General features: G+C 40.5%; 1 protein-coding gene across 1 annotated transcript; it reads right to left on the bottom strand.

Moving 5' to 3' along the window:
* Nucleotides 1-3,378: 3,378 nt before the first annotated feature.
* On the bottom strand, nucleotides 3,379-18,594 carry LOC124265348 (cytochrome P450 2C31-like). The gene is made up of 11 exons (XM_046700125.1): nucleotides 18,502-18,594; nucleotides 16,198-16,411; nucleotides 14,746-14,823; nucleotides 11,839-11,937; nucleotides 11,014-11,107; nucleotides 10,121-10,276; nucleotides 9,265-9,473; nucleotides 7,171-7,299; nucleotides 6,731-6,835; nucleotides 5,938-6,072; nucleotides 3,379-5,235 (listed from the first exon to the last, which is right to left on the bottom strand). The coding sequence occupies exons 2-11, from the start codon at nucleotides 16,397-16,399 to the stop codon at nucleotides 4,889-4,891; spliced, it is 1,554 nt and encodes a 517-aa protein (XP_046556081.1). The 5' UTR covers nucleotides 16,400-16,411; nucleotides 18,502-18,594; the 3' UTR covers nucleotides 3,379-4,888.
* Nucleotides 18,595-24,385: the final 5,791 nt, after the last annotated feature.

The raw sequence follows: 24,385 nt of genomic DNA, 5'->3' as shown, positions 1-24,385 counted from the left end.
ATTGCGTAGATTGATGTTCTTGCTGTTGATCACTGGATTGTCTGGTCCACATCCGATTATTTACAGTCCGCCGCCATATAGCTGGAATATTGCTGAGTGCAGCGAAAAACTAAACTCACTCACTCACCCATTAATTCTAACATGGCTGGGTAACCAGCAAAAGACGATAATAGCCTGACGGCACGAACGAGAGTCTGAAAAGATTATATGTTGTCAGTATTTGGGGTGTTTATTAATATATTTTAGAGCGTTAATACGGCGTTTGCTAAGGCTGTGAAAATTGAGCTGTTATTCGGTAATCTGGATGATATTGTTCTGGATTCAATGACAGTGACACAAGCAATTGCTCCACTATCCTTGGATCAATCTACAAATAAGGATTTGTATGTATTATATTTATTTCTGAATTTTTGCCTACAATGTAATTCGTTTGTTTCTGATTTATGTACATGGTGACCAATGTAAGGTCGACTTGAGGAATTACTATGCCAAGGAGGAGAAGAAAACAGCAATGTTAACAGCAGAAATACACGGTTTTTAACATGTATTCCAGGATGTATTCGTCTATGAATGAAACTGTCAAATATTTACACCTTGTATTATCCAAACACAGGCAGGCTGGACTTGCTACATTCTGATTCTTTCATTAGGGAAACAAAAGGGAGGATCCTCACGTTTCAATAAATTGTCATGGGTAAATCTGGAATGGCCATTACAACATAGTCGCATAAAGACTTTTGTTAAATCTGGACGAACAGATCGACAAGCAAGTTCATTATGCACTTCAACAATTTCAATTTACCTGTTGAATATCTTTCAAAGTGGGATAATGCACAAACACAAAGATATGAGACCGTTTCCGTCCCAGCCATTTATCGCCCAATGTCCGGCGTTTTTTGTTGTTCCCACTGACAAAGCCTCAGAAAGCATCACTCATTAATCGTTTGATCAAGGACCTTGGTAAAAGTGACATATAAAACATGTCACATGTGAGGCAATTATGTCATCTCTCAACTCATGGTAGGACTCCTGCATACATGTCCATTCTTCTTGTCTACTGGATTCAACAGCTAAAACATTCCGTACATCTGCATAATGCTGGTAAAAATCACTGTCTCAAAGATTCACGATAAGCCTTACCCATAACATTCCTTTATCCATGGGGCATTTGTGTATAGAGCTATATATATACCAGGCGTCTTTATATACTAGGGTCAAACAATATATAGCACATGTAAAGAAAGATTTATCAGAAATAATACAACTAAGATGCCATCATAACGTTTAATCTGTTGACAAACGTGACATATCGTGACATACAGACAAAAAGTTCAAACAACACTAGAAAACATCAGTTGTATAGACCAACCTCCAAAATGAAAACGACAAACATGAAGCACTCGGTAATTCAATATCTTGTGTATCTTCCTCGCGCGGCCAAGACACATGCATCTTGATCTCCTGCTCCTTATCAATCGCATTGATAACCAAAGAATGAAAGTGTCTCTGAAACAAATGCATGTTTCTGACTATTTCCTAAAAGACTAGACACGTGAAGACCCGGGATAGAATTGGTCTTCAGTAACACAATCATGCTTGTCGTAAGAGGCTACTAACGGAATTGGGTGGTCAGGCTCGCTGACTTGGTTGACACATGTCATTGTATCCCAATTGCTAACCGAAACGTGAGTCTCATTAACTAATTCAGACAATGACCTACTTTTCAGCCGATCCGAATCTTCTCGTGTGAAAGTGAAAAGAGACACTACAAACAACCATGGTTACTCTAAATTCCAATTCCTTGTTTCATAACAAATGGGTATTTATAAATTAATTTTAATTTTACAGTTTAAAAAGATCGTATTTCTGTAGCTTATGTCGAGGTCGTTAACTAAGACGTCACAGACTGCCCCTGTTTGAAGAGGTACAATGATTCACAATTCATCTGGCTCACTGGTTACACATCTTATGTGTTCTTTGCGCTTATTAAGTGTATGTTTGTAACGTACAATGTGATGGATATAATATCAAGTCCGTACCAAACCACTAAAATGTTATAGCTGCCGAGCCTCGTTTTGAGATTTCCACGATTTCCATTTGTCAGAGCACGTTGTACGACAGAGCACGCTGCACGGCGTGTTTGCAAGTATTAGAAGGAGCGTAGTGTTGCAATATACAGGTGATTAGATATATCCAATAATACTGATTAATATTTATATATCCAGATGAATTGGTTGGTCTCAAAATTCTGGCCTGATTATTGTACTAAGTTGCGCAGTAGGACGAAACCCAGTCAGCAGGAAACGAGACTGTTGTGCAATCACTGTTTTGACTAGAATGATGCGCATGATGTTGATCACTAGATTGTCTGAACCAGATTCGATTATTTACAGACCGCCTCCATACAGCTGGAATATTGCTGAGGTCAGCAGCGTTAACCAACACACCAACCAACTAGCGCTGCGCAATATAACCAGTTTCCCGGTATTTACCGGTTCAGACATGAAAACGATACGTATTGCGATACGCTGATCGAAAATCGGTATTTTGACTTGCATTCGGAAAACTTCGTAACACTCGGAAATATTTTATCATGATTATAAGTTGTTATTAAAGCTTAATCAAGCCTAGTGATTTTGTTGTGTTTTTGCTCTATAAATCAAGAAGTAACTCGATTATAAGTAGTTTTTTGTTTAAAAATACTTCATGCAATATATTGCAATACATATCGCAATACATGCTTTCGTATCGCAATATATTGCATTATGAAAATTCTCTGCAATACCCGCCCTTACAATCAACCAACCAACCTAACAGAACGACTTAAACAACTTAAATCATTGGCATTAAGTGGATTTCCATATTGACAATTGCAATACAAAATGTGCAAATTGTAACAGAATGTATCGGACCTTAAAGAACGTAATAATGACATTTTTACGGCCTGATATGTTAAGAACGTTTGTAAAACATTCAGTTGTATATATATCAAACCAAAACGAAGATGTTAAACTTTGCAGAAATAGTGTTACCAATAGCCTGACCCTTGATTAATGACGCCGAGTATATGTATCTTCAGGAGTTCAGGACAATTTCCCAAAAGTGAAAGCAAATGTTATCTGATGTTTACTGAGAAAACAATGCGGGAAATGCTGGGCTGGGATTGAATTTTGAGGGTAAAACACGTACAAGAAATACGCATCCCCATGGGCAAACCTTAAGCTTCCCTGCACTAAAAGTGTCAATATCCTTTTCATTACCATGAGAAACCTCAACTATAAATTTAACTCCAAGTTTCACATCAAAGATTGCATATCACAAATTCTGTATTCGTAACTATTACTTTTGATCACACCACAATCCATAAACAGAAAAAACAACAATTAAAGAGTCTTTATTCAGAATATAAGGCCACATGGTCAAAACTGCTACATATTTGTATCAAAAGTAATAATCGAAATAAAAAGCATTACAAAAACAGTTAAGTACTGAAAACGAAGAAAACGATGCATCTCTGGTTAAATATACTCATTGTAAAAAAACGTTTTCACTTTTGCATATAAATTGCTTGGAATTGATACAGTAACTATAATAGTATATTGTTTTTTTGCATGTATACCTATAAGCAAGCATTTTAAAAATAATCAAAACAGAATAACCGATAATGTTAAATAAGGTCTTACAAAAGACCGGTTTCTAAATCTGGAAACTGTATGCCGACAATGAAGATTAACTGCCATTCTTATGAGAATTTTCCTTACAACTTAGTTAAGATTCGAACTTTAGTGACCATACAGTTTGACAGAAAACTGTGAGTTTGATTTCATTGCTGTGTGTATATGGCCATTCAAAACATCGCCATTGGAGAGTGAGTGAGTATGGTTTTACGCCGCTTTAAGCAATATTCCAGCTATATCAAGGCGGTGGCCCCAGAAATTGGCTTCACACATTGTACCCATGTAGGGAATCGAACCCGGGACCTCGGCGTGACGAGCGAACGATTTATCGACTAGGCTACCCCACCGCTGTAGAGGAATCAGTCTGCGGAAGAAGCATATTCCATAGGGAGCAAAACACAAAGTAATTGAAATAGCAATGGTTCACAGAAAATCTCTGTATGAAGTTATCAGCATTTCCATCACCTTCAATTATCCATGAATCAAACAAGAATTCGTGTTGTAAAGAAGATCAACATGGCATTAAAACGTCGGTCTATATTTCGCAAATCATCGTAGGACTTGTCATCAGAGGTTCGGATATGCATTCGAATTATCGTAGTCATATGTTATTCTGCGTCAGTTCTATCTTGCATATGTTAACAATGTAAATAAATTATAGAGATGACAGACATTTGATAATAAAGAATAGTGCATATTTATAAAGCGCACATATCCACGCTCGCAAGCACGCGCTAAGATATTATTACACCGGATACCCCAAGCTACCTTAGGCGCTAGAATGTTATACATAACCTCACTTCCCTAAGGTGAGAGCATATGTATCACATGCGCTTCGTTGTTGGTCAGGACTGAAATCTTAGAAACTCTCAGGAGTCAAGCTGCCAAAAACGCTGTTAAACACATGCTGTCATCCATCGAAGTACTCTCGGCGCCCAGCGTTGCTTAATTTCAACTGTTTTGTGACCTGAGCTCTATGCACAGGACCACACATCACTTGATACTTGGGCGTCAAAAAATGTCCATATATATCTCAATACAAACATAACAGTGATCATATATTTTACAGGTTGGATTTGTATATCAAATGCTCAGGATACCAAGGACTATTAAGAATGGATTGGTTAGGATTTGAGGCTGTCTGTTTGCAGGCTGATTTCATGAAGCTGGAACATTAAACTACAACTCACAACTGGATTAATGCATGTCATCTATAGTCTCGATTCAAAGGTGAGTTCATAATCCTGTGGTACGTTTGCGAAAGATCCTCCACGTGGCTCTGTGTTCACCTTAGCTCCAGGTGGGAGGGACACTTTGAAATGCCTCATGATTCCAGCCAGCAGAAGATGCAGTTCCGGCTTGGCCACGCTCTCTCCGAGACAAACTCTTCTTCCCGCGGAGAACGGAAGCCAGCTCTCTGGTTTGGTAGCCATCTTGCCATTCTGGTCAAGGAACCGATCTGGATTGAATATATGCGGGTCACTCCATTGCTCTGGATCCTGATGCAGCGCGTAGTGGTTGATGACCAAGGTTGTTCCTTTTGGAATGTCATAACCACCTGAAAAATTAATATTTGAAAAAAGTTTTTAGGCAGTGATGGGCAAGAACAAGTAGTGATATCTTCCTCAAAGTCGCAGTTACCCAATTTATGATACACACACGAAGGAGTGAACTCAATTAAAAATTACTCACATCCACCACTATCCCAAAACACCCATACCCGTGAACATCCAGGATAGAATTTGTCTTCAGCAACCCATGCTTGTCGCAAGATGCGACGAACGACATCGGGTGGTCAGGCTCGCCAACATGGTTGACACTTGTCACCGTGTCCCAATTGGTAGATCGATGCTTTTGCTGTTGATCACTAGAATTTCTGGTCCAGACTCGTTTAATTACGGACCGCCGCAACATAGCTGGAATATTGCTGAGAGCGACCTTAAACAACCACCCAACAAAATCACCCATCATCCCTGCACAACCTAAGAATATTAAATGAACTGTCCTCGTATGACGTAAGTCCGTTATTTGCCAAAGTAATGTGATGAAACCGTCATCAACAGATTACAACAATACAATAAAAGGGAAAAATGACGTGTAAACCCCTGGCATGTTTTGCCTCTGAAATGTGAATTTGACGTGTTAGTAAATAAGTCCATCCAACGCAAAAATGAATAGCCATCAAAATTTTGTTCCGTGGCCAATATTGAAAATATCTATATATCTCCAACATCGTGGACATCGTTGAAAAGAGACCTACCGACTTTCGTATCGCACAGTGCTTTATGGGGAAGTCCGCTTGGTACCACAGTGTGGTGCCTCATACTCTCGTGCAGCACAGCGTCAGTGTAAGGGAGACTACTCCTGTCTGATACACTGGGGAATTGACGTTCACCTGCACATTTGTAAGCCTGTATTAGGTACGAGAAAATCTGAAGGTCATATCAGGTCAGGTGGAATTATTCTTGATAAGTCTGTGTTGTATTAACGGAATTCATCCTATCATGATACCATCATAAAATAACATATTTTACTATATCACAAATATGGATAATATCCTACCATCATATCATCTTAATACTTTATCATCGTTTTACGGTTGCTTTATCCGGCTTTACTTTAGACCGCGTTGTTCATTGTAAATCCTTAGCCTTTTGTCAAGACACTTATTGACCAGTGGTAAGCATAAAAGGTATTCGTAACATCCCATCCCACGAGTTCTCAGGTATTGATGGATAAATGGGTCACTGACCATGAACCAAACTACCTAGAAAACGTATCAGTCACCACGATTAAGTTAGGAGTTTCGACGTTCAACAGAGCAACAGAGTATGGGTGCCATTATTTACTCTCTCGGCCGTTACCGTAACTTCGCCGATTCAATAAACATTGCTGCTGTCACGGTAAACTTAACGCCTTAATCGGAAAACCTATCACTGCATCATACCATATCGTCATATCTCTATGTCATAAGATCAGTGTATAAAATTATCGCTGTATCATCATCATCCCATAATTATCATCATATCTCTATGTAATGGGATCAAACGTACCCAGTGCGTCGTCGATCTCAGAGTGAAGCTTGTTTTGAATGTCTGGATGTTCTGCCAGGGCAAGTAGGGTCCACAGCAGGGTGAAGCGAGAGGTGTCCATCCCAGCTGCACATGCACAATGATCAGTGTAATTTGGACATGCAGAACGATCACTTCACACGTATTATTAAAGGACTTGAATGTTTCAGTACAAAATAGAAGAGAGACAAACGATATCCTATCGCAAACACAAAATCAAAATTGAATGTTAAATGGCTGTATGAACAATTTAGATCATAGAATCTACGCATTAACCATTCCACCTGGGGCCTGTGTGGCAAAACATGTTTCCTATTTGATACAAAACAGTTGTCCAAAAATGTAACTAAACGTTAACACTTACAGGAAGAGAGACATTGGATCGACGAAAACGTACACAAAAGGTAAGTTCAAATATGTACCGGCAAATATATCAGACAGAGTTTGAGTGATATGGGCGTCAGTCATTTGTGACATCACATCCGGGCCTTCCTCCTGATAGGCTTCTTCTTGAGCCAGCAACATGGCATCACAGAAATCACGGATGTTATCTGTTTGGACAACGTAAGGAACAAAACGATTGATAGAGAGAAGCACATTAATGCTTCTCTTATTGCCATGAGAACATCTATGTTATTATGCTTAACAAAGATCGTAATATATGGAATAAGAGAGAATCTTTCCTGTTTCTCAAATAGCTCCTTCAAGTGCAGAAACCAGATCATAATCTGCAATCTGTGTACAAATTCCACTTGTCAGTATGAGTGAACAAAACGTAATGAGATGTGATATTTTTCTGTCAAAGCCCTACTTCTACAATATCTGTCATACTCAGTTTCTGAAACTCTTGAATCTTTTCGTAGGCATTTATGGATGTATACCACATTCAGAACCTATAGAAATGAATATTTGTTGCTACTATTTTACAGATTGAAATTAGTGTTAGGTATTGCGATAATTTTCGCATTGTGATATATTGTGATATGTGTTGGCGTATTGCAATATGTATTGCAATATACTGCGAAAGTCTAACAGATGGTATAAGCTAATGAAATTATTGCTTCCTCTCTTTTGAAACAATGCCACTGACCACTGTCATGACACAGATGTGATTATACAAGAGATCAATATGTTTCCAAATTGAAGACATCGCTCTAAAGTTCTGACCAATAAACATTCTCAAAACTATTAATGTGTAATAATACAAAGGAAACACAAATGTTATTAGTACTTTTTACTACATCACGAAAATTACCGATCATGGTCACGGAAATTGCCGATCGTATCGGGTAAACGGTTCGCGAAAAGTGTACCGCTATATATCTTATTGTGAAGTTCAAATTGCAATATACCGGTTAACCGATATTATCGCCCACCCCTACTTTAAATAAATGAATACAGCAAAGAGGGTGCTGATCAGGCTGATGGATCTCATCAGCATTCCAGGTACCCTTGCCCCATTTACACACAGTTCAGGCAGCAAATGAGGCTTCTCCGAGAAAACCTTGCTTTGCCAACCATGATGAAGAACCTTCTGGAGAGAATGGACACACACACACACACACACACACACACACACACACACACAACACACACAACACAACACAACAAAACAAAACAAAACAAAACAAAACAAAACAAAACAAAACAAAACAAAACAAAACAAAACAAAACAAAACAAAAACAACAACAACACTGCATCACTAGCCAGTGTGTCAAAATAGCTGTGCTCCTGTAGAGGTCCCGTGTTCTCCTGAAATGTTTTATGAGATCAGACTATGGACACCAGGAACAAAACGGGGTCTGACAACAGTATACTTGAGATCCAAGCAAGACATTTCAGAGGCAAGGTGTGTACATTTGCCTTGTCTTTTTCTCATTCTCATCAATCACACTTCTGAAAAAATGGACTCAATGATAAAACTTATTTCAGTCGCTTTATCAGGACAAGATCAGGTTCCTTGGCTCGGATACATCTAAGTCTGTATTTGGGGCTATCATTTTCCAAAATGCCCTGCACGTATTGTAGGTTGTGACATGAGTGGACCGTTGTGTCAAAACCACAAGCATGGCGGAGACGATAATTAAAGGACCAAGCAACGCCATTATGACACTGTGCCAGAGCCGGGTATTACAAAAGCGTAGTTGGACAGTCTTACATTTTGACGAGAAATCGCATATTGACGTTTATCAGCGGGAAAAGACCGGTTTTGAGCGGTCTTGAGCTTCTCTGCACGTTAACTCGGTCCAGCGGTCGTTCAGATAATAAAACGCTTCGCTTGCTTGACATTTATCACTATACCGTCAGAACCGTCTACAAAATACTCGCCGACGTTGAGATGATGTCCAATTTCCTCAGCTCTTTCACGAAAGCTAATATTTTCAACATCCTTAGCTCTTTTGAGTCAGCTCAATTTATTGTTATCATGATTTAAATCTAAAATGAAGATCATAGTGTAACAATGAAGGTAAAAAGCGATTAACCTTTAGCGAAGTGGAAAAAAACCTGTATGTACCTTTACGTATGGTCCGTCGATGTTTGTCAATTTCTCCATTCAGTGAAGCAAAGAATATACCCAATTCTTTCAGGATAGTTCTAAGCTTCTTGGTGTGATAGAGACGGAGAGGTGGAATTACGTCCTCAAGAAAGCCGTTGCCGGTGTCTTCCACAAAGATATTCAGAACATGCAGCATATTTCTGAAGTAGTTGTCACTGACCTCGCATCTGTTATGGTTTAGATCACAGTGATAGTGTCATTGGTATCAATGATTATAGGAGGATAAGCTTCGCTATCCCACCTTTGTTATTGTTATCTCATTATCATATGTACATGTATCTTGTATATAAACTGGTGTACCCCATCATTCCCCCCACATGCTTGAAAACGGTATAAGAAGCTATACCAAAACGTCGCTATTGTAAAAATATAGAAGTTAATTATCCATAAAGTCTTGTCATCTCTATACGACCAACTTCTAGAATGCCACTCAAACAAATCAAATAAACCCATACTAGGGAGTACCGGTATAAAGTTGCAGGATAAGCCCATATTAGGAAGTACCGGTATAATGTTTCAGGATAAGTCCATACTAGGGAGTACCGATAACATGTTGGATAAGAAGCCAGTGTTAGGAAGTGCATGTAGAACGAGGCAGGATAAGCCTATATTAGGAAGTACGTGTAGAACGTGGGATGATAAGCCCATATTAGGTTGTACTGGTACTGGTAAGCCCATATCAGGAAGTGCATGAGGAAGGTGGCAAGATAGGCCCATATTGGTATGTCCATTTAATGTTTGAGTTTTCTTAAGGTTACCTTTGGCCACAGGTGCCATAGATCCCGATATTGAACGCTGGACAAAGTTTACTCACGTGAAATTGAAGCAGATATTGTTGATGATGTTGAACACAATGAGGGAGACAGCGTGATGAGGATTGAAGGGCCCCTTAATCTCCTTTATCATCGCGATGCCTTTGGTCAGTGAGCGCTCTATCCCCTCGTCGAGGTGGTTACCAGTCATGTAGTGTCTGAATAAGCCGGAGAGGAACCGAAAGCGATGACACGGACAATATGTTATTGCTGGAGTCATCACAGATCGAGGCAGTCGTGGCATTAGTTCACAAGGAATAACTACATTTACAACTTGTCATACTGTATTGCAACACATTTTCTTCAATTTTCCATACATGGATGGAAATTCGTGCGAACTTTAGTTTGGGAACATCCCTTAAGATTCGGTGCAAGTGGATTAGCAAGGCTGAAAACTGATTTTTATATTACTTGGATGGTTTTTGTTTGTTTCACTGAAGGGTGGTGCCATTTTGGTTTGTCTAAAACTTGTACACGTAAAATGGCGAGTCGTGTTAACCCCCCGTATTTTGTCACATTGTGACTACATCGGGTTTCTTAATGAAATTTAAACATGTTTAAATTATTGTAAGAAATATACTAGTAAAGTAATGGGTATTGGCTGGTAAGCCCCCTTAGCTATCCAACAGCCCCGTACCCGTGAAGGTCCGGTTTAGAATATTGATCTTCAGTAACCCATGCTTGTCGAAAGAGGCGGCTAACGTGACCGTCGCCATATAGCTGGAATATTGCTGAGTGGGGCGTAAGACTAAACTCACTCACTCCAACAGCCTCGTACTGTTATCACCAATTGCAATGTCGTATCTTACTCAAACCGTGAGTCAGAGATTGTCTTCCTTCTATACCAGTAAACTGTTATCTTATATGACAATATATTTTATATAAAGCAGCTCACTTCAATGCCTTTGTTGCCAACTTCCTGTGTAGTTTCCAAGTAGGGCTGTAGTCACCGAAGACGATATTCTTCCCTCCATCACTAAAGAGGTTCGCTTGGGAAAAATACAATATACACTTAAGCGTGCATAAAATAATGCATTTACTATTTTGTCCCGACACGGTATTTTTGAAAGGCCCTCATACATGTATGTACGTCTACTACTATTTACGTTGGAGATATACTGACATTTAGTAAAAGAGAATATCGTTAAACAGAATACTTTTGGACCTCGTCACCCGTAACTATGGCTGCACTTTAGGCATCAATGTATTATTTTAAATGAAGAAATGAAAAATTATGAGCATACAAAGGAGAAAAAGCAACCACGTGTCTTTTTGCATGAAGCCCGTAAAGAGCCCAGTAAGAACTGTCTTCAGCAACTGATGCTTGTCGTAAGAAGCGACTAACGGGATCGGGTGGTTAGGCTCGCTGACTTGGTTGACGCAAAGTTGGTTGTCATCGTATCCCAATAGCGTAGATGGATGCTCATGCTGTTGATCACTGGACTGTCTGGTCCAGACTCCATTATTTACAGACCGCCGCTATATAGCTAAACTAAACTCACTCACTCACTTTTTGTATGATATATATGTTCTTGTCCAGCTAGGAGCAGTAGACGTGGAGACTGTACGTCATCAAGCCAAAATCTTGATCACTACAAGATGTGTATCTTATTAAAACAGGTTGTAAAACGATTATTTGACAGCTCAAAATAAACGAAACCCAAGTCTAATGATATAATTTTGGATGAAATAGAGATGCTATCAATCGTCTCATATTTACCGGTATATGACTCGGGCCGCCCTGCAAAATCAGCCTGTCTTTTAACCAGCGCCTCCATCACGACGTCGATATTGTTCAGTCCGATCATTGTCATATGTCCTGTAACGTGAACATTCTATTTTCATAACGTTCATCAGATATTTAACTGATCCATCAAATGACGCCCATCATTTGATAGATGAATGTGTGTTAACACTCGATACATTAATTCTGTCATATGTATATTCTATACAAGTTGATCAAGGAAGCATTTCAGAAATTTTCCCCAAACGACTATTGCGACCCAAGGAGATGATTCATCACATGCAACACTATCTCTTTACAGTACTTGGATGTCTGAAAGAACTTCTCCAGAAATATACTTCAAGCAAAAACCTGAGATCCAATGATCAACTTCTATTTACCACCCCCAAGATCAATCTCAAATCCTTCGGCCAGAGATCATTGTCATTCTCTGCTCCTTCTCTCTGGAACTGTCTTCCTTTTGATATCAAAACCTCCCCATCTTTAGCTGTCTTCAAGTCCAAACTTACAACCCATCTCTTCTCCAAGTACTATCCTTGATACCTGCGCTTTGAGCAACCGCAACGGATGGAAAATAGCGCAATATAAATGCACTTATACTTATTATTATTATGTTTTAGAGATTAAAGATAGTTTGTAGCAGAGAGGGTTCGTATTATTATTATTATTGAAAATGTGAATACTCCATATGGCCAAACACGGATGTATGTATATCAGTGTACACGCAATAGCGTATGTCAAGGATATTCTGAGTCTCCTGGTGGAAATGAGAGAAGAATGTCTCCCTGGACATATACTAAGAAGCAAAAGAAACGTCAGTTTGGAATTGTCCTTCACAGAAACGGATAACTGTAAGCTCATTCAATGTTTTGTTGTATATTTTTCACAACATCTCCAACTTTACCTGAGCAGAGACATTCCTTCCCAAACTCAGAATGGAACCCAGGAAGTGGTCTTAAAAACGCAACCTGATCTCGGAGATGGTACGGTGTTCCCCATGTGTTTCATGCAACTTTGCTGCATGTGCTGTTCACAAGGACGAGCCCTATAAAATGCACCCCCAAACCTGATTGAAACATTCACATTACAACGTCAGCAGGATGCCGCGACTCATGACAGCTCAGACGAACCAAGCGCTAGGAAGACTTGAAGCTGGCCATACTGCACAAGCAGTTGCCAATCACTTCCAGGTCAACGTTCGGACCATTTCCAGGCTGCAGCAACGTTTCCGGGCCACCAACACCACAAATGATCACCCCCGTACTGGCAGACCAAGGGTGACCACAAGAAGACAAGACCGCCATGTTGTGCAACAGCATGTACAGAATCCCTTCATGTAGGCATCCGAAACAACACGCCAGACAGTGGGAACACACGGAAGACCAATCAGTACTGATACAGTACGCCGACGTCTTAACAGCGGGAACCTCCATTGCCGTAGACCTTACCGTGGACCTATCCTCATCCCTCGCCATCGGCATGAACGTCTACAGTTTGCCCTACAACACCAAAACTGGCGATACAGGCAATGGAGAACTGTTCTGTTCACAGATGCGAGTCGGTGTATCAACACCGGAACAACATTTTCCAGCATGATAACGCCCGGGCCCATACTGCCAGAGCTACACGGGACTTCCTACAGCAGAACGGTCTCAACATTATACAGTGGCCAGCCCTTAGTCCTTATTTAAACCCAATTGAACATCTTTGGGATGAAATTCAGAGGAGACTGAATAATGTCATACCAAGGCCGAACACAGCCGATTTATTGCGCCAGGCCTTTCCCAGAGTGTGGTTCAAGGTGCCAATCATCAATCGATTGGTGCACTCCATGCATAGACGCGGTTCTGCAGTTATTGCCGCTCGAGGTGGACACACTAGATACTGAAGTCAAGAGTCTGAATGGACTGAAAACGTTCACGTAAAGTCTTGAAATTGTGCTGAGGTATTCAATGATGTGTCAAGATATTGCACACAAAAAATGTTTTTGATCTGCATTTATGTCAATTTCTGTAATGATTTGATTACAGTGCCTATGTAGTTTTGAATTCGTACCGACGTTTATTTTGCTGCTGAGTATATTTTATACAAATGTAATTTTACTTTGTAAGTGGCCAAATTCTTCTTTTGGCAATTCTGTTTGGAATTCTCCAGTATAATACAGCTACTTTCAGTGGCATTTTAGAAGTAGGGAATACAATATTGAACAATCTTTCTGGATAACAACTTCTTATATTTCGTGCGTGCGACATTTCGATACAGATTCTTGATTCCTGCTTGACAACGGTACAATCATCTGTATCGAAACGTCGCACTCACCAAATAAAAGAAGTTGTTATCCATAAAGTTTGCTCAATATATTACAACCAGTGTAAAATACATAAGGTATCTCTATTCTATTCACGACCATGTTGAAGACTTCACCATTTCTGTCCCTTTGATCGCTTGGGGCGGTGGGGTAGCCTAGTGGTTATAGCGTTCGCTCGTTACAATGAAGACCCGGGCTCGATTCCCCACATGGGTACAATGTGTGATGCCCATTTCTGGTGTCCCCCGCCGTGATATTGCTGGAATATTGCTAAAATCGGCGTAAAACGCAACTCACTCACTCAGTGACTTTGACCACTTTCTCTTGCTCACAAGTGTCCAAAGAGGGCACTGGTTGTTCCAACCGATCTGAACACTATGCTGGTGTAGCGAATGAGTAAAGGGTATACGTGGTACTGAATTAGATATATTTTACATTGGAAAAGAGGAGAAAATTACAGCTTCTGAATGAATATCCGTGACTAGGAGCGGATCCAGGATTTTGCAACCTTCACCGACCACTACTCCCACCCCTTCTCTGGATCCGCCCCTGGTGACTTCTGACTGTTTACTCACCCATATTGAACTTCACAACTGGACCATACTCAGCCTTCCACTCCGTCAACTTCTCGTAGATAGTTTTGTTCCTGAACTCTGAAGTTAAAATGACATCTTGCATCTGATTTTTAGAAACTAACGACATTAGTGTTAGCATCATATTCCAGAACACTCACATGTTTGTATGATATTTCTTCTGTTACCAATGACATTTAACGCACCCGACCCCTGAAGATCCCGGTTAGAATTGATGTTCAGTAACCCATGCTTGTCGTAAGACGCCACTAACGGGATCGGGTGGTCAGGCTCGCTGACTTGGTTGACACATGTCATCGTATCCTAATTGCGTAGATAGATGCTCATGCTGTTGATCACTGGATTGTCTGGCCCAGACTCGATTATATACAGACCGCCGCCATATAGCTGGAATATTGCTGAGTGCGGCATAAAACTAAACCAACTCACTGGGTTGCTGAAGACCTATTCTACCCGGATCTTCACGGGTCTAAAATATATGTATATACAGACATGGACTGCTTCACTGGCTTTATCAAATAAGTGTTTTTATTACAAACTATTTAAATCACAAATAATTCAGGAAGATTACCTTTATAGGATTACCGTTAAAAAGTTCCGATCTGCTCTTTCACGTTTAAGATGTTCCTCCCATGATATTTTTATTGAAACGGGACGTTATTAAAACATTAGTCGGGACCAAAACATTTGTAATGTTTGTAACTTAAGTTCAGTTGAAGATGAATATCATTTTCTGCTTGTATGTCCTGTTTACTTACAACTGAGAGAAAGATACCTGCAACCCTATTACTTTACATACCCAAATTTAACTAAATTTCATTTATTGTTATCAAATACAAATGGTAAAGTTCTGCAAGATTTAGCTATGTTCATTTATCATGCCTCCATGTACAGATTTAACATAATTTCAAAATGAGTCTGCAATCTAGCTGGATGAGCTTTTACAATTCTATTTATATTTTTATACTATGTCTGATTGTATATTTTGTATTGTAATATACTATAGGCATATGGCCTTATTAAGTACCGAAATAAACACAAACACAACACATCTGTGACAGTCTAGTTGTTTTACTGTCCTTTGTTGACAGATTTTACAAAATAACTTTTCTTTATTGTTAAAGTATATATTGTTATAGTCACGATATGGCTGCAATATTGCCGATGTGATTCTAAATCTTACCTAACTCACTCACTCACTCAAAACGTTACGAAATATACACTCGCATGACGCCCCCATATGCAACCGATGCTTGTCGAAAGACGCGACTAACGGGATATGCTTATGAGGCTGGCTGACTTGATTGACACCTGTCATCTTTTCCAAAGTGCCTTGATTGTCAATCACTGGTTTCCCTGGTCCAGACTAGATAATTTACACAAAGCCATCATTAAGCCAGAATAATACGGTAAACATCAAATATACCAACCAACCTAGGAGGTTCCCAAGTAATGGCCATCCTCGGGGTCCAGGGGGTAGATTGTACCTCTTCTTGCTGATCAGATAAATGGTTACTCCGGCAATTGTTCCCACTAGAACAGCCCGACCGGTGAGACTCCTAGGTAACCATTCCTCCTTCCCCTTGAGAAAGTCCAGTAGCTGGTCCAGATAAGGGACGCTCTCCAGTAGCTCCATGTCCAGTGTCTTCTGCCAACACAAGGACTCGCATCGACATTTAGACTTTACGTATGGCATAATTAAGTATGTTTTTTCACGAGTCAAAAAGCATGAACGTATTGAAGTCTGTTCTTGCAATGAAATACATAATTAGTGTTAAATTCGTCACTGGTCAATGCGCACGAACGTGCAACACAAACAACACGACGACAGGCTTCCGCGTCCCTTGTCGATGCAATCTGTCGAAGCACGCATAAAATACCTCTGGAAGGTTTCTGGTAAGGGACGGTTCATAATTTATGGCCGGTGGGGTGTGTTTGGGAGAGGTGTTTGTGTGTGTGGGGTGGGGGTTGTGGTGGTGATGATAATATTTAAGGAGCAGCATGTACAATGTGAATGGCAACCCCCCTAAAATGAACAAAGTAATTAAGTGAACCCCCCTGCGTGACATGTACAAACTCAATGACAAACCCCTCCCTTCCCATAATTGCTAAGCATAATTTTTAAATATATGTATGTACACATCTGCTGACACCGCGCCACCTACCCAGAACAAAATGGGTGCCCCCCCCCCCTAAATATTCATCATCACACCCTAGCCATAAATAATGAACGGTCCCTTACACCAATTAGTGTATTGTCACTACTTATTATCCCCAAAGCTGATACCCGAGAAACAACGAAGGAGTGAACTCAATTAACAATCACACTCATCCACCACTATCCCAAAGTACCCATACCCGTGAAGATCCGAGTTGTAACTGATCTTTCGTAACCTAACCCATACTTGTCTCCCCCCTGTGAAGATCCGGGTTAGAATTGATCTTCAGTAACCTAAGAGGCGACTAACACATGCCATTGTATCCCAATTGCGTAGATGGATGCTCATACTGTTGACCACTAGTTTGTCTGGTCCAGACTAGATTACTTACAGACCGCCGTTTTACAGCTGGAACATTGCTGAGTGCGGCGTTAAAAGGCAAACCAACCAACCCAATCCTTAATCAAGTACGTGCATGTGTGCTATTATCAGTATTATCAGGACCTGTGAATGTTATCATATACTTGACCTAAAGCTGTTTAAAGCTCACTTAAGCAAATTAGATACTTTCATAATCTTCACCATTATTATATCAATTTGTACACATGTAGGGGAACTTTGTCGGGGGCTTGCTTTGTCAAGAAACAACTTGGGGGCGGCAGTTATTCACATTGTACATACTTCCTCGTAAAATCAACACTCACACACACGCACACACACACTCACCTCGCCATAAATCATGAGTGAGTGACAGTTCAACATCTAGAATATCACCATTTGGGTATTAAAACTGGCATTTAACTTAAAAAATATATGATTATTAGGACAATACAAAATAAAATTGGGCTATAGATCGCCAACAACTGAAGAGTAGATCAGCATACTAGTGACCCATAAATCAAGGACGGTCCCATAATTGTAGGAGGTTGGGTCTTGTTTCAAAGTGGAAACATCTATGCCAGACGCTCGCCCAACATATGTGATCTCTGTACGAACAACGGCAGATATAGGTCACGCTTATTGACGTGACATGACGAAATCGCGGGTAAGAGAGAGCAAGCGGTTCAGGGATTTAGTGAATACAAATAGCAATGTCAGCTGTATACGTGTGGTAAATGCGCAGTTTTCCATAAATTTACACAGGATGTATGTTCACGGTTAGGAAGGAAATCGATGCATCGTGGCATGTGGACCTTTTATATTAAATGCCAGGGATGTAACTACCTTTAAAGAAAGCCTGGGCATACACATGATTGTTCCTAAAATAGTTGGACACGCTCTCAATACTATCTAAATATAAAGCTTTGAAACTATCGGGGTTACACGAAAAAATTGGCTTGCTGTACGCATGAATACAAGCAAGGGAAGGGTTGTTAGTTGGTGACATTTCAACCCTGCTACAGGGGTCTCACAGTCGTAAGTGGACCAGCGTACGGCTATCGCGTTGGCCTACATTGAAAAACTAGCTATGTGAACCGTTCAAACGCCTTCAACTGCTTGGTCACTTTATAACAACATATTGCCAAGCAAAAACAAACACTAGTGCTGTTAACTTTACCTGTTTACAAGCTGAATTTACCTGTTTGTGAAACGGCCGATTGGAGGCGGGCTATCCTATCGGGTTCTGTTAAGGATCCCTTAGCCACAGAGGGTCTGTACCGGTAAAGTAAATATATAAGAGGGTGTCAACGGGTGTGCACACTCGTCGTGAAACGAGTTTAACATCGTGTTGACGTTTGTTGCACTTATATCGCTACTTGATTGCACGCGTTTGTGTGGCTGAATGTATTTATTCGATGTTATGATAGTACTGAGCCCGCTGAGATACCATGCTTCGGTTTATCTTGAATATCCCGCTGAAACACATTTTACTGACCGCCTCCGTGGTGTAGTGGTTAGAGCGTCCGCCCGGAGAGGGGAAGGTCGCGGGTTCGATCCCAGACCGCGTCATACCAAAAAGACGTTAAAATATGGTACTTGTTGGCCCCTGTCTGGCGATCGGCATTACTGGGTACACCAAGGACTGGTCGGCTCGGAGTCAGTATAATGTGTCTGAGTGGGGTACTCATGCTTCACTACCGCATGGTATCTCAGTGGGCTAGCACTATTAAACCAGATTAAGTCTGGGCTAGTACAAGTAGCCGCACATACACATTCACACGCATGCACGTCGTCATATGAGCGAAATATTCTCATGCACGACGTTAAAACCCAATTTCACCTCACCTCACCTCACTAACTGATTATTCATATCTGTAGTTCACACTTTCATCATTCAGAATGTTGTAGATCCATTAATTTTCCAAATATGATTGTTAACTTCCAAAATCTGAGTTTATTGTTTTGTGACATGTAAAAAAAGCGAGGTGACGTTTCTTTCGCCTGTGAGGTTATATGCTTTGTTGTGTTTGATTGGTTTCCAAAGTGACATATGGATGTTATGCAAATTCTTGTGGCGTATGGCAATAGTAATCTGAATACCGTTTCAGTTAATCCCAAGTGCATCTTAAGTAAGTGTTTATGAAAAGGTGTTATCAATAGGAGGACGTGTCTGTGAATATTACCATAAACTTAAAATAAATCTAAGTGAATAGAAGCGACAAATCCCTTTCCATATCCATAAGAAATATCTACTAAAAGTAGGGTCGACTGTACAATTCTGTCTTTATCATGCATATACATTTATTTCGGCAATATTACAGCTGTACAATGTTGTTTGTAATCAATCGAGGTTGCACCAGGCAATTCAGTGATAGTCACCATGTGATAGCATGTATTTATGAATCACTGTGAAATAGTGATGATACCAGTTGTCCACGTGTTGTGAGCGTGTCATTTATGGACAATTAGATCCAACGGAAAAACATATTGAAATGTAAGTGGCTGTGTATGGCACCTCTACTATATATGTTTGTGTAAAGCTGATTTTAAGTTGTTTAACCCGTTACATTGCATATTGAAACATGTTGTTTTCGTATTGTTATTCAGATACTGATAATCTTGTGCCAATTGTAAATAGTAAAATTGACTTATCATTTCAGTTACATCCTGTGTTTTATGTTAATGTTACTGTTATCAATATCATCACGACCTCTGAGTGAGTGAGTGAGTGAGTTAAGAATTAACGTCACATCGGCAATATTTCAGCCATATCGTGACGAGAACATATTTGACATTGAAATGTTATATGTGTATATTATAAAAACCTGTCTGCAAAGGACAGTAAAACAACTAGAATATCACAATTCCAACTAAAACTAGTGTGGAAATTTAAAACGAATACCACTATTTGGACAATACAATATAAAAACTGGCTATAGATCGGCAATAACGGAAGGTAGATCACCATACTAGGGACATCACGACCTCTCAATATTACCATAAACTAAGCTCATTACTTAAAATATTTGGTTATAATCATCGCCACTAACAGAAACTAAATCTCTTCTCTATCTTGGAGTTCTTTTTTCACATTTCTGACATTTTGGAACACAACAAACTGAAAAGTGAAGAGAAAGAAATGTTCACTCATTCTATACAAATATGTTAGAGTTCACAGCGCCTTTTCCATTTAGACTATTCTTATATTCAGTTTGGTATTTGTTTGTTTATGTTTCCAATTTTAAATGAAAAAACATTCGAGGAATTGGTCCCATTTCAGAGAAGTAATTCAGACATAAAACAAAATGAATATTTGAGAGCAGGCATGTCTTTATCATGGGCTTTTTGAGGTCACCCTCTTCGTTGTATGTAATGCCCTGTGTGTAAACTGTTTAACATGCCCGTTATAGTGAGTGAGTGAGTTTAGTTTTACGTCTCTATGTGAGTGGGTGAGTATGGTTTTACGCCGCTTTTAGTAATATTCCAGCAATATCAAGACGGGGACACCAGAAATGGGCTACACACACATTGTACCCATCTGGGGAATCGAGCCCGAGCCTTCGGCGTGACGAGCGAATGCTTTTACGACCAGGCTACCCCTACAGCCCCCGCCCTTTATAACCCTACAGTATACAGTACATGTGTTCATGTAGGTTGGGTGTTATTTACAAACTGGACACACATTCACAACAGGACGCTGTGTAGTATCTCTCCATTTCACTAAATCAGCCCAGACACTCATAAGTCATACGATCGTTGCACACACAACGCCAGATATAGGTCACGCTATTTGACTGAACATGACGAAATCACGGGTTCGACATGTGCTAAATGTAGACCAGATCAATATGAAAGTGTCAACGGACAATTCGATTTATCGTGTCTTGTAAACCTGCCATGGACCATGCAAGTAAGGTGAGGGTAGTTGATGACGTGTCAACAGTGATTCAACACTGCTACTGTTGGGTTCTGCCAATAATAACAACACAACGACGAGCCTCTGTGTCACTTGGCCTGTGTCACTTCGGGACCCTCTGCATGTTAATTGACTGCGCAGGATCGTGCTTACCTGCACATACCCGCAAAGGGACGTCGTTGGTCGATCATTTGTATTTATTTATTTATTTATATGTATTTAATAAGCGCCAATATCCAGATCACCTGCTCAAAGGCGCTTGGTTTTTTCCCTCGAGCATTGTCAGTCTCAAACGGCACAATGTATTATCAATCTCAACTCCATACAACTCTTGCAGCCACTAGGCGCACCGAGATAATGTGGCTTTCCCATCCTAGCGAAGTACCCATTCACAGCTGGGTGGACTGGGACACATAGTCACAGTACTTTGTCCAAGTTTTACTGCATGTTGCTGTACCCGCAACTAGGTGTTTGCACGTATTCATGTGGCCAACATATGATCATATACCAACGAATTCGTGGGTTCTTTTAAGTGCACAGGGTTGTGTACTGTACACTAGGGGTTGTGACAACACTGAGAGAGTCTGCACGCAAAGTGGACTCCAAGGTGTTTACACCCGGTCACGGGTGGGCCCAATCCCATCACCTCATGCTCGCTGGATTACTAGCCTGGCGCCGTAGCCAGCTCGCCCAGCTCGTAGGTAAGGACACTTTGCGAGACCTTAGTATTTCTGGTGTTAAACAACGTTTCACACCTTTCCGAACGGTCTCGTGGTTGTTAGTTGACAGCAAGGAACAGATAATTCTTGCAGGAATAACAAACTTCCGATCTAACCATCCCCAAATTAGCCAACTATTACGACTGTCAACAGCTGTGACAACCAAGCATGGTTGTACACTTTGTCCGGTCTAGTAAAGTCATATTTGGCGGTCGAGCAATTTGGAACCAAAACAGGTTCTTGAATATACGCTTGTCACCGGAAATCTGGTACCGAAGGTAAGCCGGGCAAAGGGAACCGGGAACCTGCTTAGTACCGGAAGGAGCGCCTCGCGAGACTAACAGGCCTTATTGCAGTAACAGATGATCACTGGATTGTCTGGTCCAGACTCGATTATTTACAGACCGCCGCCATATAGCTTGAATAATGCTGAGTGCGGCGTGAAACTAAACTCACTCACTCAGTCACTCAGTAACAGATATTACAGCTACAATGGTCTCAAGGTCGTAAGTAGACCAACGTATCGCTGTCGTGTTAGCCCAGCTATGTGAACCGTTCAAACGCCCTCACCCTGCTTGGTCATTGGAAAGCACATTGTTAACACTACCCGTTGACAAACAGATCAAACTTGTGAAGCGGCCAATTGTAGAACGACTGTTCTGGTCCTGGTTAGGACGAAACTATGTAAATATCTAAGAGGGTGTTAACAGGCGTACCATTTCTTCGTGAATTGGGTTTCAGCATCGCGTTGAAGATTGCTGCGCTTAAATTGCGACTTGATTGCACGTGTGTGTGTTGTTGAATGTACTTGTTCGGTCTTGTGATGATTTTATAATCGTACTGAGCCCGATGAGATATCAGGCCTCAGTTTAACATGAATATCCCGCTCAACACATTATACTGAATCCTAGGAGAACGGACCCTGTTTTATATTCTAAATGCCGAAGGCAGGGTAACAACAAGTATGATGTTTCAATGTCTTTCAATATATGGGTAATGCTAATTTTGAGGGCATTATCATTTGCAGAAGCCCTAGGTCTTCCATTAACTGAAAAACAGTTGAAAAAGACCAAGGGCTTCTGCAAATGATAATGCCCTCAAAAATAGCATTATCGTTATAATTGCTAAAATACATGGAATTTGTGTTGAAAAGAAAAAGGAAACAATGAAGGAATTTGACTGTAAGTTTACTCAAAACCAACTTCTGAGGGGGTTGACTGCCCGAATGCAATTGCGTCATCGAACAATTCAAGTGACGTCACAACAGAACGTGACGATATTCGCCCTTGGCCTTTGACAAGACCATGGCCTGCAACATGTCAAACTATGTCAGACACAACGTCAGTTGTCAGTGTTCTGTTTTGGTCCAACAAAAACGTAAATAGTGCAATTGTTAAGGTTAGCACCAGAAAGAAAGCCAATATTACCGCTATTTAAAGCGGGAATTCGGGTTGCTTTGACTTGTTTGCCCCAGAATATCTGCCAGTCCAAAGCCAAAGTCGAATGAACCGACGCACCCACAATGACGTCACTTAACAACAGAACTGATAGTGGCCCGTCGTTAAGGTTGATCGGTCCACTATCATTTGCAGCGGCCCGCAAATTTCTGATAATAGGAGGGCCGTTTCATGATAATTCCATGTGTTTTAGCTATAAGATGTTTCAATGTCTTTCAATTCATTTTAATACAATGCACCAGCCTTTAACTTAAGCCTATACACATATACGTCAGTTGGGACCCCTGTTGAACTGAGTATCGTTTTCGTTGTTTACCCAGTTATGATGGAATTTCTGGTAACACTAAGGCTGAAGTGGGACACTCAAGTGGGTATCAATGAATTACATGAAATTAAACCACTTATTGGTTATACCTGCTTGGGTTGTCAGTGCAGATTTGAAGAAGTAATCATGCGACGATTTGGTATTGGTCATTCTAGATATACTCATGAGTACCTGTTGAAAGGCGAGGATCCCCCAATTTGTATTCATTGCGATGAAGGAATCACGGTTAAGAATGTCCTGCTTGACTGTATTGAGTTTTCTATCACATGATCGATCAATATTTCAATGTAGAAACAACGAAGGATCTTTTAAACAATGTTATATATCGTTAAATACTTGGTTTCTTTTAAAGACATTGCATTGTTTGACGTTTTGTAAGTAGAAAAATAGCACCATTGCCGACGGCTGAAGTGACAGTGTAAATCCAGCTGGGGTCCATCCAGGGTGCAAACGTAGCGTACGTCCCCATGGTCCCTAGTATAGTGATCTACCTTCAGTTGTTGACGATCTGTAGCTTACTTTATAGGCTGTATGCCAGCGGCTGAAGGGGTGATATAAATCCAACTAGGGTCCGTGCAGGTAGCAAAAGTAATGTAAGTCCCCATGGTCCCTAGTTTTGTGATCTACCTTCAGTTGTTGGCGATCTATAGCCAGTTTTTATATTG

The sequence above is a fragment of the Haliotis rubra genome, unplaced genomic scaffold (genome assembly GCF_003918875.1).
Source record: "Haliotis rubra isolate DU_JTF1 unplaced genomic scaffold, ASM391887v1 Scf973, whole genome shotgun sequence".
Lineage (NCBI taxonomy): Eukaryota > Metazoa > Mollusca > Gastropoda > Lepetellida > Haliotidae > Haliotis > Haliotis rubra.
Note: the sequence above shows the minus strand (reverse complement) of the source record. Positions and strands in the feature narration are given on the sequence as shown.

Bases quoted from the DNA above. Each gene is read 5' to 3' on its own strand.
- LOC124265348 (XM_046700125.1), bottom strand. From the start codon at position 16,399: ATGGAGCTACTGGAGAGCGTCCCTTATCTGGACCAGCTACTGGACTTT. The intron at 7,300-9,264 runs GTACATACAGGT...TTGTCCAAACAG, and splicing joins TCGACGGACCATACGTAAAG to ATAACATCCGTGATTTCTGT. The intron at 6,836-7,170 runs GTACATATTTGA...GTGCATGTGCAG, and splicing joins TCTGTCTGATATATTTGCCG to CTGGGATGGACACCTCTCGC.